General features: G+C 38.2%; 1 protein-coding gene across 3 annotated transcripts in view; it reads right to left on the bottom strand.

The window, feature by feature from the left end:
• The window catches only part of LOC144957010 (kinesin-like protein KIF13A), a 352,589-nt gene that overhangs the window by 60,081 nt on the left and 277,321 nt on the right, over nt 1–15,187 (bottom strand). For all 3 annotated transcript variants that reach the window (XM_078887927.1, XM_078887926.1, XM_078887925.1), the window contains exons 14-18: nt 13,127–13,266; nt 4,010–4,122; nt 3,145–3,282; nt 2,341–2,515; nt 513–675 (exon numbers count right to left, since the gene is read on the bottom strand). In XM_078887927.1, the coding sequence (XP_078744053.1) occupies nt 513–675; nt 2,341–2,515; nt 3,145–3,282; nt 4,010–4,122; nt 13,127–13,266 (729 nt within the window). The remainder of the gene's footprint in view (nt 1–512; nt 676–2,340; nt 2,516–3,144; nt 3,283–4,009; nt 4,123–13,126; nt 13,267–15,187) is intronic.

Raw genomic sequence — 15,187 nt, forward strand, 5'->3', positions numbered from 1 at the left:
AGAATAAAAACAATTAAAATAAATTAAAAAATAAAATTCCCTTTATTCATTCTGTAGGGGAAATTTGTCTCAAGGGAAGACTGGAATAACCCAGGCATGAGCCGTAGTGCAGCGCCGCAAATTGAGCTAGGGTGAGGTGACTTGCTCAAGGCCACACAGCGCATAGGTGGGTGATCGAATTCAGTTCCTTTTGGGTACGAAGCAAAGACCATACTGCTGTGCCCTAGAAAGCAGGGAGTTGCATACCATATTCCATTTGCAAAATTTTTTGGGTAGGTAGAACATTTCGGGGGGGGGGGGGGGGGGGGGGGGAAATCCTGAATGTTGTAAGGAGAGAGTGTTAAAATAGAAAAGTAGAAAACGGTAGGGGCTGCCAGAAGCTGGTGATTGTGAAAATACTAACGAAAGAGTGAAAATGGAAGTGCTTTGTATGGGAACAAAATGAAGCCCTTCCATTTTCACTCTTTCGTTAGTGTTAAAATAGAGTGAATTTGGCAAGAGCATTGACATACCCGTCTATTGGGAGATAGGTTGGATGCAGGTATCTGTAGAGTGACGTGGAACTCTGTCTGTTTCCCCATCTCTTGGGCAAGGATGTTGGCCTCTCTTACGATGGAGTTGGCTTTGACCACTTCCTCTCGGAGTTTGGCCAGTGACTGTTTGAACATTGTCTCTCTGGATAAGAGAAGAACACACACAACATAAAAGATTATAATAATAATAACAACAACAACAACAATAATAATAATAACAACAAGAACAACAACAACAATAATAATAATAATAATAATAATAATAATAATAATAATAATAATAATAATAATAATAATAATAATAATAATAATAATAATAATAATAATAATAATAATAATATAATAAATAATAATCATTGTTATTATTATTATCATCAACATTATTCATATTATTATTATTATTATTATTATTATTATTATTATTATTATTATTATTATTATTATTATTATTATTATTATTATTATTATTATTATTATTATTATTATCATCATTATTAAATGCACAAGACAATTGGGAGGAGCGACATTTAAATGATTTATTACACAAGATTTACAAAGATGGGCACAGTGTGTGTGTTTGTGTGTGTCCTTTGCATCCGATGGACTTGAACTTGAAATTCAACTATCTACCACAATACAGATCTTTTTCATTCTCTTTTGATTTACAACGCAGTTACAATTATTAACCAGTAGATTTTTGACCAATCAAAACATGGAATTTGTGACACACCCTCACATGTGCTCGGACAAACTTAGTTGGTTGTTTATAAATAGTAACCTGAATGAAATTGACCTCTCTCTGATCATTGTTATCGGGGGTTTTATTTTTACCGCCAAATGGGTGACTAGTTATCACATGATTTTACTCTATCAGATTATGACCGTTTTAAATTTAAACATAGTTTTCTGTGTTAGTTCTATCTATTGATCAAGCGGTAGAACAGTGAGTATTTTAATTAAACGCATACCATCGATAGTTAAAACCTGTGTAGTTTGCTGAACTACCAAACACGGCCATTGTTTACATTATGATGATTGTCCGAGAGGCGTGGCTATCTACCTGCCTATTGGTTTACAGTAGAAAATATTCACTCATTTATTCAACCATTACTTGGAATCAAGCGATAATGATATTTCCATGATGTTGTTTATTCTGTCTTCAAGACTATCCTCTGTTAGATAGTTTTCCGTGATTAACTCACTCAATCCTAGAGAGTTTTGCTACTTTTCAAAGTTGGGGAAAAAAATGTATTAAAAATAAGCATGTACATACATAGCTTTATTCAACTATAATTAACATACAAAAACTAAAAACATTAACTTTGGTACTACGCCTATAATTTGTCTCAGAAAAATGTAATTGATAGGCATGGGGTAAAAGTAACCTGGGTAAACTACGGATATAGTCGGTGTTAGTGTTAGGGTTGAGTGAGTTAAGATTTACCAAAAGTAGTTCTTCAGAGCCAAAGGCCCATGGTGTCGGGAGTTTATCCCCGTTTCTACAGTGTTGAACGGACAATAGCAATTTCTTGCTACCCTTTGGATAGGATGCTAGTCTATTGCAAAGTACTTTTTGCCAGATCTATCAGACCCAGCTACCCAATCACAGCTGGGTGGACAGATGGGGTCGGGTCAGGAAAAAAAAAATCTTGACTGTACCCGGGATCGATCTAGGTCCCTTTGCTTGTGAAGCAAGTGCTCTACCAAATGAGCTAACGTACCCCCGTTTTAACAAACATTTCATAAATCCTTGACTTCCTGTCAAAGACCAGGCGTCGGCTTGTAGGGTATAATATAAAAGAATTACCTTTCTTGAGCCCATTGCTGGTATTTCTTCTGTATAGAATTCTGTGACGAGGTGGGCGTGAGTTTTGAGGCGTCAAAAAGCTGAAGTGGGAAGGAAGGGGTGCCGGGGGACATCAGCTGGTTCTTCAACATCTGCATCTGTCTCTCATACATCTGCCTCTGTTTCTCTAGGGCCTCTGGGGATGGCAGTGTAATTCGTGTACTTTTCAAAAATAATTTTAAGAAAATAAAATTCCCTTTATTCATCCCATAGGGGAAATAATTTGTCTCTAGGGTCTATCCCAAGGGAAGTCTGGAATAACCCAGGCATCATCCGCAGGGGGAGATAAAGGGATAATCAAAGTGACGAAATTTGCATAAGTAATAAAAAGAAGAATCAACGCACTTCTACTTCCAAGAAAAAAAAATCCAAAAACAAAATTTAAAAAAAAAAAACAAAAAAAACATAGATACTCTTCGTTAATGCAATTAATAAATAAATGGAAATAAATAAACAAATAAATGCCAACAACAAAAAAATAAACACAAAAATTTTTAAAAAACAAATGAAAAAAACCCCCAAAACAACCCACCAAAACCAAGAGACAGACAGACAAACAAATAAGAAGAGTGGAGGAGGGTACTTTTTTTTTTTTCTTTTCAAAATTGATAATTACATTTAGATTGTAAAGTGCCCAGAGCTTGTGTTTTACACGAGAATGAGCGCTGTATAAATGTGTATTATTATTATTATTATTATTATTATTATTATTATTATTATTATTATTATTATTATTATTATTATTATTATTATTATTATTATTACCTTGTTTATCTTCCTCGTGTTGTTTTTCTATAGCTCCAATGGCCTCCTGTATGGGGTCATTGCCAAACTCGTTCTCCATCAGTTCTTGCTGGGCAAAGTCATAGTCGATCTTTTGTTCGGGCTCGGAGTTGCTGGGGCCTGGAATGGAAGGATTGATGGATGGGTGGATGGATTGGTGATTGGATGGTTGAGTGGGTGAATGGATGGATTGATGACTGTATGGATGGATGGACGAGTGGATGGATGGACGAGTGGATGGATGGATTGATGACTGTATGGATGGATGGATGAGTGGATGGATGACTGTATGGATGGATGGATGAGTGGATGGATGGATGGATTGATGAATGGATGAATGAATGGATGGATTGATGATTGGATGGATGAGTGGGTGAATGGATGGATTAATCACTGGATGGATGGAGTGATGGATGGATGGATGGATGAATGAATGGATGAATGGTGGATTGATGGATGGATGGGTAGATGGGTGGGTTGATGTATGCGTGTGATGGGGTGGGTAGGTGAATGGATACATGGATGAATGTTGGACAGGTGCGTTGATGGATGGATGGATGAATAACAGGACCCTTTGATAAATCTTACATATAAGGCACACACATACATACACAGTGCACACACACACACACACACACAAACACACACACACACATAGTACTTACTGTTGGCCAATTTAGGACAGTTCAGCCTAAAGAAGTGATTGTTCCCCCATAAAATTCTGCCTCCGTGCCTGACACACACACACACACACACACACACACACACATACACAGTACACACACACACACACACACACACATACACAGTACACACACACACACACACACACACACAGAGTACTTACTGTTGGCCAATTTAGGACAGTTCAGCCTAAAGAAGTGATTGTTCCCCCATAAAATTCTGTCTCCGTGCCTGACCCGTTTCTTTTCTCTGATGACCGATCCGTTGATGCAGGTTCTGAAAGAATGAACAAGAAATTTTTTTTATTGTAGATTGAAAACAATATTCATAAAAATATCTCGCAACCCAAAGAGAAAGACGAACTGAACACTTGTTTCCTAACAGTTATATTGTGAACATATAATATATATAATATATTTCCTTGGATTTACCTTGCTCAATGCGCTTCAAAATGTTTCATTTATTCCACCCCCCCCCCTCCCCCGCCAACCGGGCAGGCCATATGGAACGACATTTCCATTTTTTGGGAATCAATTCGGAATCCCCCCCCCCCCCCTTTTACGTGTTCAGTAATGAACAAATATGAATATAACAATCTCCAAATAAGGGGGGGGGGGGGGTAATAAATCGGGAACATTACAGGCTCAAAAAAAGCAAAAAAAACAAACAAAAACAAAAACAAACCCTTCTTCGGCCAATCACTAATTCGAGTTCGTAATAATTGACGAATTGAGATGCCAAATCTATACTTTTCTGGATTTTAAATGATGAAGGAATGTTTTTTTTTTATTACAGACTGAAGATAGGGTTTGGGTTTTGAGCCCGATACGTTAGGTGTTCGCATATTTTTTTTTTTTTTTTTTTTTTTTTTGTAAATTTTTATTTCTATCTTTTTAATGTTTTTTTTTTTTTTTTTTTTTTTTTTGGGGGGGGGGGGGGGGTGGTTCAAGCAAGCTGCTGTATTCTGTTTTGTTCATTATTGAATATAGAGGAAAAGAATCCAAATTTGGTTCCCATAAAATTATTAGGTAAAAGCTTTGGTGCTAAATCAACCATTAATAGTCATTAGAACACACAGAGGATACAATCAGATACTAAGAACCAAAGCCAAATAGGTGATGTATGTTATGTCATGTACGCTGTTCAGGGGTGACGGTGTATTGACGGACATGATAAGGGCTGTTTTATGATATTGAAATGTATGGTATATTATAATCACTTAGACGGTGTCTCGATGCTCTTGTTGTTGGTTTTTTTTGTTGTTGATGATGATGATGATGATGATGATGATGATGATGATGATGATGATGATACTTTTGTTATTGTTGTAGTCGATGTATGTACGCAGTTTAAGGGGGACGGAGCGGACGGAGTATTGACGGAGTTTACAATGGCTGTTTCAATATATTGCAATGTATGGTATATTATTATCACTTTGACGGTGTCTCGATGCTGTTGTATTTTTGTTTGTTTGGTTTATTTTGTTTTGTTGTTGTTGTTGATGTTGTTGATGATGATGATGATGATGATGATGATGATGATGATGATGATTTGGTTGTTGTTATTATTGTTGTTGGTGTTGTTATCGTGTGTTGTGTTCGTGTTGTTTTTGTTGTTGTTGTAGGTATCGTTGTTATTCGTGTTGTTTTTGTTGCTGTAGTTGGTGATAATGATGCTGCTGATGCTGATGATGATGATGATGATGATGATGATGATGACGTTGTTTCTAATGATAATTGTGGCAATAAAGATAAATATACAATAAATACAATAATCATGATGGCATGAGAACATACAAAATAGCTACATACCAAAACAACACACACACATTAATTAAAAAGGAAACACACCCCTAGTCCTAAACCTATAGTACATACACTCCACTAGATTTAATGAATGTGCTAGACTAGATAGCCAGGCATCTGCTTATCTTAGTAGGTATTAACATGACACCACCAGAGTTGCCGATTTGGCCATTTAATGCCAATGTTTTTAAAATGGGCGGTGTGTTTTGTTTTGTTGTTTTTTCTTCCATTGTTTTGTTTTTCTGTCTATCTTTCTTTATCAATTTTTTAAACCAGTTGGCATCGGATATTGGGTCAGGCATTTTGACACCCCCCCCCTCCTCCCCTTCCATCTGATCACACAATTTCACCTATTTTATAGATGAATTAACACTGGTTTCACTAAACATACAAAAGTTCACCCTTAAAATGGCAATATGTGGTAAAATCAAAACAAAAATCAATAGCAGCGGGACTTAAAAAATAATAATATAAATAAAAATATAAATAATGATATAATAGTTTTATTTTTTATTTTGCACATGTTAGCAGAAAAAAAAGCGAACATGCCTGGAAAAGTTAAGATATTTTAGAAGACCATGTGACAAATTCTCTGTGACATATTTGGCATGTTTTGTTAAATCAATCTGGCAACCCGGGACACCACAGCACTGGTGTGACGAGATTGGGGCCCCAGACAACATCATTAATTACAGTACAGTCCCCCCCCCCCCCCCCCAACCCTATGTAAGTCACAACGACAACACCCCCCCCCCCCCCCCCCCACACACACACACACACAACACAACACACGGACGAGCCATTCCCTTCCAATTTTGTTTGGGTTGCCAAAGGCTAATTAATTGGAAAGCATTTGAAACCATGTCTAAGTCTCAATAGCGACACCATTTCAACTGAACGCATGAATTGTTTTAAAAATAGATCACATCAAAAATCAACAACATCCATTTGATAATTGATGCTGTGCGTTTAAGTAAAATACGCAATATAACATAATCTGTCCGTTGGATAAAAAGAACAAACACACACAACAATGTGTAACCATTAACTTTTATATCTGGTCTGTTAGAACGAGTTTAGTGAGAACTAATCACTTAACTGATGGTAAAACAAACAATAATAAAGTCCCCAAAGCCCAGAGTGATGCCAGCTTCATTCAACCCATAATATGTTACAGTGAATGACAAAAACAATCGGATGGTGAAAAGGTTTGAACTGAGATATTGTCAAGTTTAGTTAGAAGGTCAATTGGATTTAGTAGTCTGATGTCACGCGCCCGGCAACGGCGGCCATCTTGGTTCTAAACAAAGAAAATCTTTACTTTTTATTCTTCATGCTGGCGAGAACTTTTCATTCCCTTTTCATATGCCTTGTGATCAGAATGTGTAAAAGTCAAAACATGATCAAATTGATGGTTTTTTTTTCCTCTGGATACGCTTTTAAGCTCGCCGGAGAAATATTTCATACGGCGTCCGCCATTGTTCCGATAGTTTAGAGCCAGTGTTACTAAGTTACCATACGTCATTAGGAAGGAAGTGACCGTACGACTATTGAATCCTATTGTTATCAAAAATGAGCTCATGACATAAATGATTAAATCAATCCTTTTTGTATATCTTCGGGAAATATTAAAGCTTAATTTCACTTCTAAATATTTTTTTTTACAGCTAGTCAAGTTGAAAAAGTATGAAATTTGAGAAAAGTTGCTGGCTACCTTTCTCATACATCTGACCATAACTTCATGAAAAATCACCCGATTTACTTCATATAAAGATTAAAATACTCTGGGGAGCATATTCTATTCTTTCAGAAAATGCAAAAGAATGCAAATCCAAAATAATTTTCACCTTCCGACTGATTATGTCATACACTAACACATGACATAATAATAATATATGTTCGATTGATAGTCTCTAGTCTACCAGATGGAAACATAAATTATTCGCAAAGAAAGAAATGGTTTTTGCTCACTTCAAAGTCAAACCTTACGGCAAACCCGAAACACTCTGGGAAGGTGGGGTACAAGCGTCGCTTTCGTTAACGTATATCCTGACACAAGGACTTATATTTTGATATCATTTTTAGGCGTGCGTCGGTCGCCTACCGTTGCCATCGTTAACTTCCAGCCTGACACTTAGACGATGGCTGCGGTTGGAGTGAGTCTAGTGAGAACTAATCATTCAACTGATGGTAAATTAAAAAACAAACAAACTAATAACAAAGTCCCCAAAGCCCGAGGTGATACCAGTTTCAATCAACCTGTAATATAGATAGTTCGAAGTTGACGTCACTCAGGTCTTTGTTATTATTATTATTTTTTTTTGCCATCCGCGTTTATGAGTAATTCTCACTAAACTGTATTAACCTGACTATAAACGATCATTGTTACACAAAGTATTGTGTGTTGGTCCGTTATACTTCCGATGGCAAAGTTGTGAACTCCTAAGCCAAGCGCATACTATCTATTGATATAACAATGCTTGGTTGATAAGTCTCTAGTCTACCAGATGGAAACATAAATTATTCACAAAGAAAGAGATGGTTTTTGCTCACTTCAAAGTCAAACTTTACGGGAAACCCGAAACCCTCAAGAATATCTGGGAATGTAGGGTGGTACAAGCGTAGCCTTCGTTAATGTAGGCTATGCTATATCCTAACACAAGGACTTATATTTTGACATCATTTTTAGGCATGCGTCGCCATCGTTAACTTATAGATAGTTCGAAGATGACGTCAATCAGGTCTTTGTTATTGTTTTTTGCCATCCGCGTTTATGAGTAATGCTCACTGAACTGTATTAACCTGACTATAAACGTTCATGGATACACACAGTTTTGTGTGTTGGTCCGTTATACTTCCGGATGGCAATGTTATGAGCTTCTTAGCCAAGCTCATACTATCTATAGCCAGGTCGCTCTCGAAAGGTCGTGACAATACGGTTCCCAAATCCTCGGAAGTTTGCATGTAACTAGTCCTTCGGAGGATAACTATTTTAGTAGCAGGATGTATAGACAAATTCTAAGGATTGCTGGACGTAAAAGAGCGAGGATTGATGATCGTTGTTGACGACTAGCATAATATATATCAATTTAGACAAGAAAATAAGATACCATCACTTTGAAACTAGAAGACCAATTACACAAGGCATGTATCCAGTCCTACGAAGAGCGGTTTTAACCTTCGACTGAAATTGGAAAGTTTTTTGGTGTTTTTTTAATTTTTTTTTTTTTTTTGGACAGCACAATGTTGGTCCCTTTTCACTTGAAATAATTTGGATGTTGGCACCAGTGAAGAAAAGACCAGAGGGCGAAGGCAGTGTGTGTGTGTGTGTGTGTGGGGGGGGGGGGGGTGAGATAGAGAATAGATTGCATACCCAACACTCAAGACTTGCGATAGCCTAAGGTCTTAAGCCTTACATATTCTGAACAGACCTTAATTAGTGAAGCCCGCACGCTAACAGATTAACACGTGACGACAATAACATAATAGATAACGTCTAATACATAATAATAATAATAATATAACAATGCAGAAAAGTCAGAGGCAACCGATGTAGTACATTATTAGTAACTAGTAACTCGCCTCCGGATCGAGAGCTCGCAGTTCGCTTCCCAATAGATAGAATGCGCTTGGCCAAGGAGTTCACAACATTGCCATCCGGAAGTATAACGGACCAACACACAACTCACAAACGCGGATGGCAAAAACAATAACAAAGGCCTGAGTGACGTCATCTTCGAACTATCTATAGAGACAATGCAATGCGAATTCCTTTTTGTTGTTGTTCTCGTGGTTCTTGTTGTTGTGACCACGAACACGAAGTGATCTTTTAATCTCTCTCTCTCTCTCTCTCTCTCTCTCCCTCCCTCTCTCTCTCTCTCTCTCCCCCCTCTCCCTCTCTTTTTGTTTTAAATACCAATTACTCTCTATTCTGTTTTCATCTTCTAATGTATGTATATATATATATATCGCAATATCCATAATATGTGTTCAAAGCGATTTTCAAGGGGTACAAAGCATGCAGCACTACAGCATATTATGTGATCAATCGACATAATAACCGGATGAAATCAGTGGGCGGGTCACCTATAATATCTATATTGGACAACGTGGCACACACAGCACAGCGGTATGGCCTTTATTTTCTACACTAAAGATGCGGCTATGTGGTCTCGTGGTATGACACTCGCTTTCGGATCGGAAGGTCCTGGGTTCGAGCCTCGCGCTCGGCGCATAGTTGAGTCCTTGGAAAAGGCTCTTTACTCACAATCTCTCACCGTATTCAGGTGTAAAATGAGTACCTGGCCGTTAACAGCGTAGTCTTTGTCCGAAAAATTGTAATCTCGCCTAACAGGCGTTATGTCCAGTCCTACATGTTAAATGTTGCTGTTGACCAGGGACCCCCTGTAAAGCACTTTGAGCACGTTTAATGGATATTGCTCTATATAAAAGCTAAATTAAAATTATTATTTTTTAAAGATACCGGGATAGTGATCCCAGTTTTCCTCTTGAAATAGACCCTAAAGACAAATTTCGTCTTGGGGAATGAATGAAATGGATTTATTTTATTCCGTTGCCAATAGGATTCAATAGTCTGATGTCACGGCCGCCCAGCAACCAGCAGCTTGGTTCTAAACAAAGAAAATCGGTACTTTTATATTCTTCATGCTGGCTAGAACCATGTCACATGTCATGTGATCAGAATGTATAAAAGTCAAAACATGATCAGATTTATAATGTTTTTCTCCTCTGGATACACTTTTATATGTTCGTCGGAGAAGTATTTCATAAAGGCGTCCGCCATTGTTCCGATAGTTTATAACCAGTTACGAAGTTACTATTCGTTACTACGAGGGAAGTGACGTCACGACTATTTGAAGCCTATTCAGGAGACAAAAATTTACTGAACGTTTCCAAAAACACATAGACGAACATCTTTCTGAGAGCTGAACTCCAATGAAAAGACTTTATATATTTGCTTTTTTATTTTCAGTTTAGCGGGTGATTGGAAAACATACTGAGGGTTTATAACTGAATTCCATAAATATACGGGGAAAAGTTGGCGACCTTGTTTATTTTACTATGTCCGAACATTGTGATAAATACTCATATTATTATGGACAGTATGCGCTTGGCTAAGAAGCTCATAACATTGCCATCCGGAAGTATAACGGACCAACACACAAAACTGTGTGTATCTATGAACGTTTATAGTCAGGTTAATACAGTTCAGTGAGCATTACTCATAAACGCGGATGGCAAAAAACAATAACAAAGACCTTAGTGACGTCATCTTCGAACTATCTATATTGAGGGGCTGACCGTGGCCTTCGAAGACTAACAGCCTGACACAAGGACGTACTTTTAAAAATCTTTTTAGGTCAGTGTCAGGCTGTATATAGTATGCGCTTGGCTGAGAAGTTCACAACATTGCCATCCGGAAGTATAACGGACCAACAACAAAAAAAAAAAAAAAAACGATGTGTAACTATGAACGTTTATAATCTGGTTAACACAGTTTAGTGAGAATTACTCACAAACGCGGATGGCAAAAAAACCCCCAAAAAACAATAACAAAGACCTGAGTGACGTCAACTTCAATCTATCTATAAGTTTACGAATGTTCCGGGTTGACCGAGATTATGTTGTTAATAACATGTTCTTCATGTAGCTTTACCCTCACCATACCAACTATAGATAGAATGCGCTTGGCCAAGGAGTTCACAACATTGCCATCCGGAAGTATAACGGACCAACACACGAACTCTGTGTAACCATGAACTTTTATAGTCTGGTTAATACAGTTTAGTGAGAACAACTCACAAACGCGGATGGCAAAAACAATAACAAAGGCCTGAGTGACGTCATCTGCATACTATCGAGAGGAAAATCGTCACATTCGTGACGATACAACCAACATTTTTCTTATTCAAATTTTTTTCTGCATACATCATAAAATTTAAAGAAAATGAACAGTGTGTTGTAGAGCATGTTTTTCTAAAGAAATTTTATGTATGACAAGAACCTTACTGCTATTGAGTTTTTGAGTGATAAAAAATCTTTTTTTTTTCTTGTGTTAGTTGGGTGTGAAGTTTTGGGGAAAATCCGGGAAATGGCCGGTAAAGAGAGACTTAAGCAGCCCAACTTATGTATCTATCAGGGGATATAACCCGACAAACTAATTACATTGAAATAAGTAAATTCAATTGCGTCCCTTTGCTAAATGGCCGTTGGCGTCAGTGAAGGAAAAGAACAGAGGGTGAGGAGAGGGTGTGTGTGTGTGTGTGTGTGTGTGTGTGTGTGTGTGTGTGTGCGCGCGCGTGGGGGGGGGGGGGGGGGGGGGGGGGGGGAGGTGGGAGATAAAGAATAGATTGCATACTTAAGACATGCGATAGCCTTAGGTTTGGTCTTTGATCTATTTATTTATCTATTTATTTATTTATCTATTTATCTATATATTTATTTATTTAGTTAGTTATTCTGTTATGTATTTACTTGTTTATGAAACTTTACATACGATGATATGTTCATTTTATGTTTTATTGATAACTTTATATTCGTATTTATTTATTTAAATATATGTCTTCATTATCTTCTTTCTCTCTCTCTCTCTCTCTCTCTCTCTCTCTCTCTCTCTCTCCCTCTCTCTCTCCCTCCTCTCCTCTCTCTCTCTCTCTCTCTCCTCTCTCTCTCTCCTCCCTCTCCTCCTCTTCCCTCCTCTCTCTCTCTCCTCTCTCTCTCTCTCCTCTCTCCCTCTCTCTCTCTCCTCTCTCTCTCTCTCTCTCTCTCTCTCTCTCCCTCTCTCTCTCTCTCTCTCTCTTTTTAATTTTTTTTTTTTTGATCTTTGACCATTGAAATAACATTTTTTCCGCTAGTGGTATAACTCTCGCTTTCGGATCGGTAGATCCTGGGTTCGAGCCTCGCTCGGCGCATAGTTGAATCCTTGGAAAAGACTTTTTACTCACATTCTCTAACCGTACTCAGGTGTAAAAATGGGTACCAGGCCGTTAACAGCGTTGTCTTTGTCCGAAAAAAATTTATAATATCGCCTAACAGGCGTCATGTCCCGTCATACATGTTAAGTGTTGATGTTGGCCAGGGACCCCTTGTAAAGCGCTTTGAGCATGCTTATATTATTATTATTACTATTACTATTATTATGCCTTTTCCGCCACGACATCATAAGATATCGTCGCCTAGGCATTCCACGAAAGAATATTAGACAATTCATCAAACAAGATGTCTGATGTCAACAGGAATCACCCATGTTGTCCAAGTGAGCAAATTGAGGGTTAATAATCTTGCTCAAGGGAAAAAAAAACGAAAGTGCCTGAAGCCGGGCTCGAACCCGGGTCCTTCCGGGTCCCAGTGCAATGCCTTAACCACTCGGCCACTTCGTCCCCCCCCCCCCCTTGAGCATGCTTAGTGGATATTAATTGCGCTATATAAAAGCTCAATTAATTATAACATCTTACTTTGCTCCATCCAACGGCGTGACGTAGACATCCGAGTTGGAGTCCATCTCCACCACCGCGTGCTCGGGCTGGATCCCCAGACCACTGAGCTGTATGTCCTGTTGTTGTGGGGCATTGGGGCGGCCTACCAAGGTGTGCTCCTGGAATTAAAAAGATGGATGGATGGAAATTCAGGTTTAGTTATAGTTATATTATGCATGGTTTGCTGCTACGTTTTTAAGAAGAAAAAAAATATTGTTAAAATAATAATAACGATGATGATGATGATGATGATGGTGACGATGATGATGATGATGATGATGGTGATGATGATGGTGACGATGATGATGATGAAGAAGAATATGGTGTGTGTATGCGTGTGTGTGTGTGTGTGATAGATAGAGAGAGAACAGAGAAATTGAGAGAGAGGGAGATAGATAGAAAGATAGATAGATAGATAGATAGATAGATAGATAGATAGATATATATATAGATAGATAGATAGATATACAGATATACATATATATATATATATATATATATATATATATATATATAAGAGAGAGAGAGAGAGAAGAGAGAGAGAGAGGGATGATAGATAGATAGATAGATAGATAGATAGATAGATAGATAGAAAGATAGATAGATAGATAGAGAGAGAGAGAGATAACGGTCATCAAGCCAGGATATACAATGGATAAACAAAATCACTGATGATATTGGGTTATATAACACAGCCCAGTATCATATGACGCGAGGCAGTACACCATGATTGGAGGTGAAACAAATATCATGTTATTGTATTCACTCTCTATCTCTCAATCAATCAAACAATCTCTTTCTTTCTATCTATCTATCTATCTATCTATCTATCTATCTATCTATCTATCTATCTATCTATCTATCTATCTATCTATTTATCTATCTAGCTATCTATCTATATCTTCTATCTATCAATCTATCTATATCCTATATATTTCTTTCTTTCTCTATCTGTCTGTCTATCTATCAATCAATCCATCTATCTATCTCTTTTTCCCATTCTCATTTATTGCTTGCAGAAAAGCATCTGACGGATATTATTAGACACTTACAGTTCAACCATTCAAGCCCGAATGTATTATATTCTCCCTCTTCCCCCCCCCCCCCCCCCTCTCTCTCTCTCTCTCTCTCTCTCTCTCTCTCTCTCTCTCTCATTTGCATGCTTGCATAAAAGCAACTGACTTAAAGGAGGTTTAAGGGTTAATCCACACCGGAGACCGACTCCGACGACCCGGCTTGGTATGGATAGGTCTAGCGGATCTTCTCTTTATTCTCAGTAATTTTGTCAGTGCCCGACGTCTTTATCCGGAGGACGGCAGTGTCGGGTCGTCGGAGCCAGTCTCCGTCCGTGTGGGTTAGCCCTTAGAGTTCAACCATTCAAGGCCGAATGCATTATATTTTCTCTCTCTCTCTCTCTCTCTCCTCTCTCCCCCTCTCTCTCTCTCTCCCCCCCCCCTCTCTCTCCCCCCCCTCTCTCTCTCTCTCTCTCTCTCTCTCTCTCATTTGCATGCTTGCACAAAAGCAACTGACGTAAAGGAGGTCTGAGAATCAGTTGATGACGCGTTCCGCCCTACCAGTCGGCCCAATGCATTCTCATCGCACAGTAATCCAATCACCATTACAGAACCTATGCATATATTATTAAACAGACCTGCCAACCTTTCACATTCCAAAAGTGGAATCAGAACGCCTAAAAATAGGAATTTAAGACCCCCCCCCCCCCCCCCAAAAAAAAAAAAGGAATTTGACCTTTTTAACACCCCCCCCCCTCTTCGCACTTTTTTTATTCTTACCATTATCATCATGTTTGAAAATCGGAATTTTAGAGACAACGGCGGAATAGTACAAAAAGGAAGAGTGTGAAAATAGGAATGATTCCGCCAAAAGCGGAACGGTTGGCAGGTATGTATTATATCAATCGAAATTCTAGAGCTACCATCTTGAATACGAGAAGAAATAGTCCTATTTGGGGTAATGCGAGTGATTGACACTAATTTAATAGGGCATAAAGTCGTGGCGTCACACTTACTACTCTTCCGG

This window comes from Berghia stephanieae, chromosome 11 (assembly GCF_034508935.2).
Source record: "Berghia stephanieae isolate SIO BIC M18660-M18661 chromosome 11, UCSD_Bste_1.3, whole genome shotgun sequence".
Lineage (NCBI taxonomy): Eukaryota > Metazoa > Mollusca > Gastropoda > Nudibranchia > Aeolidiidae > Berghia > Berghia stephanieae.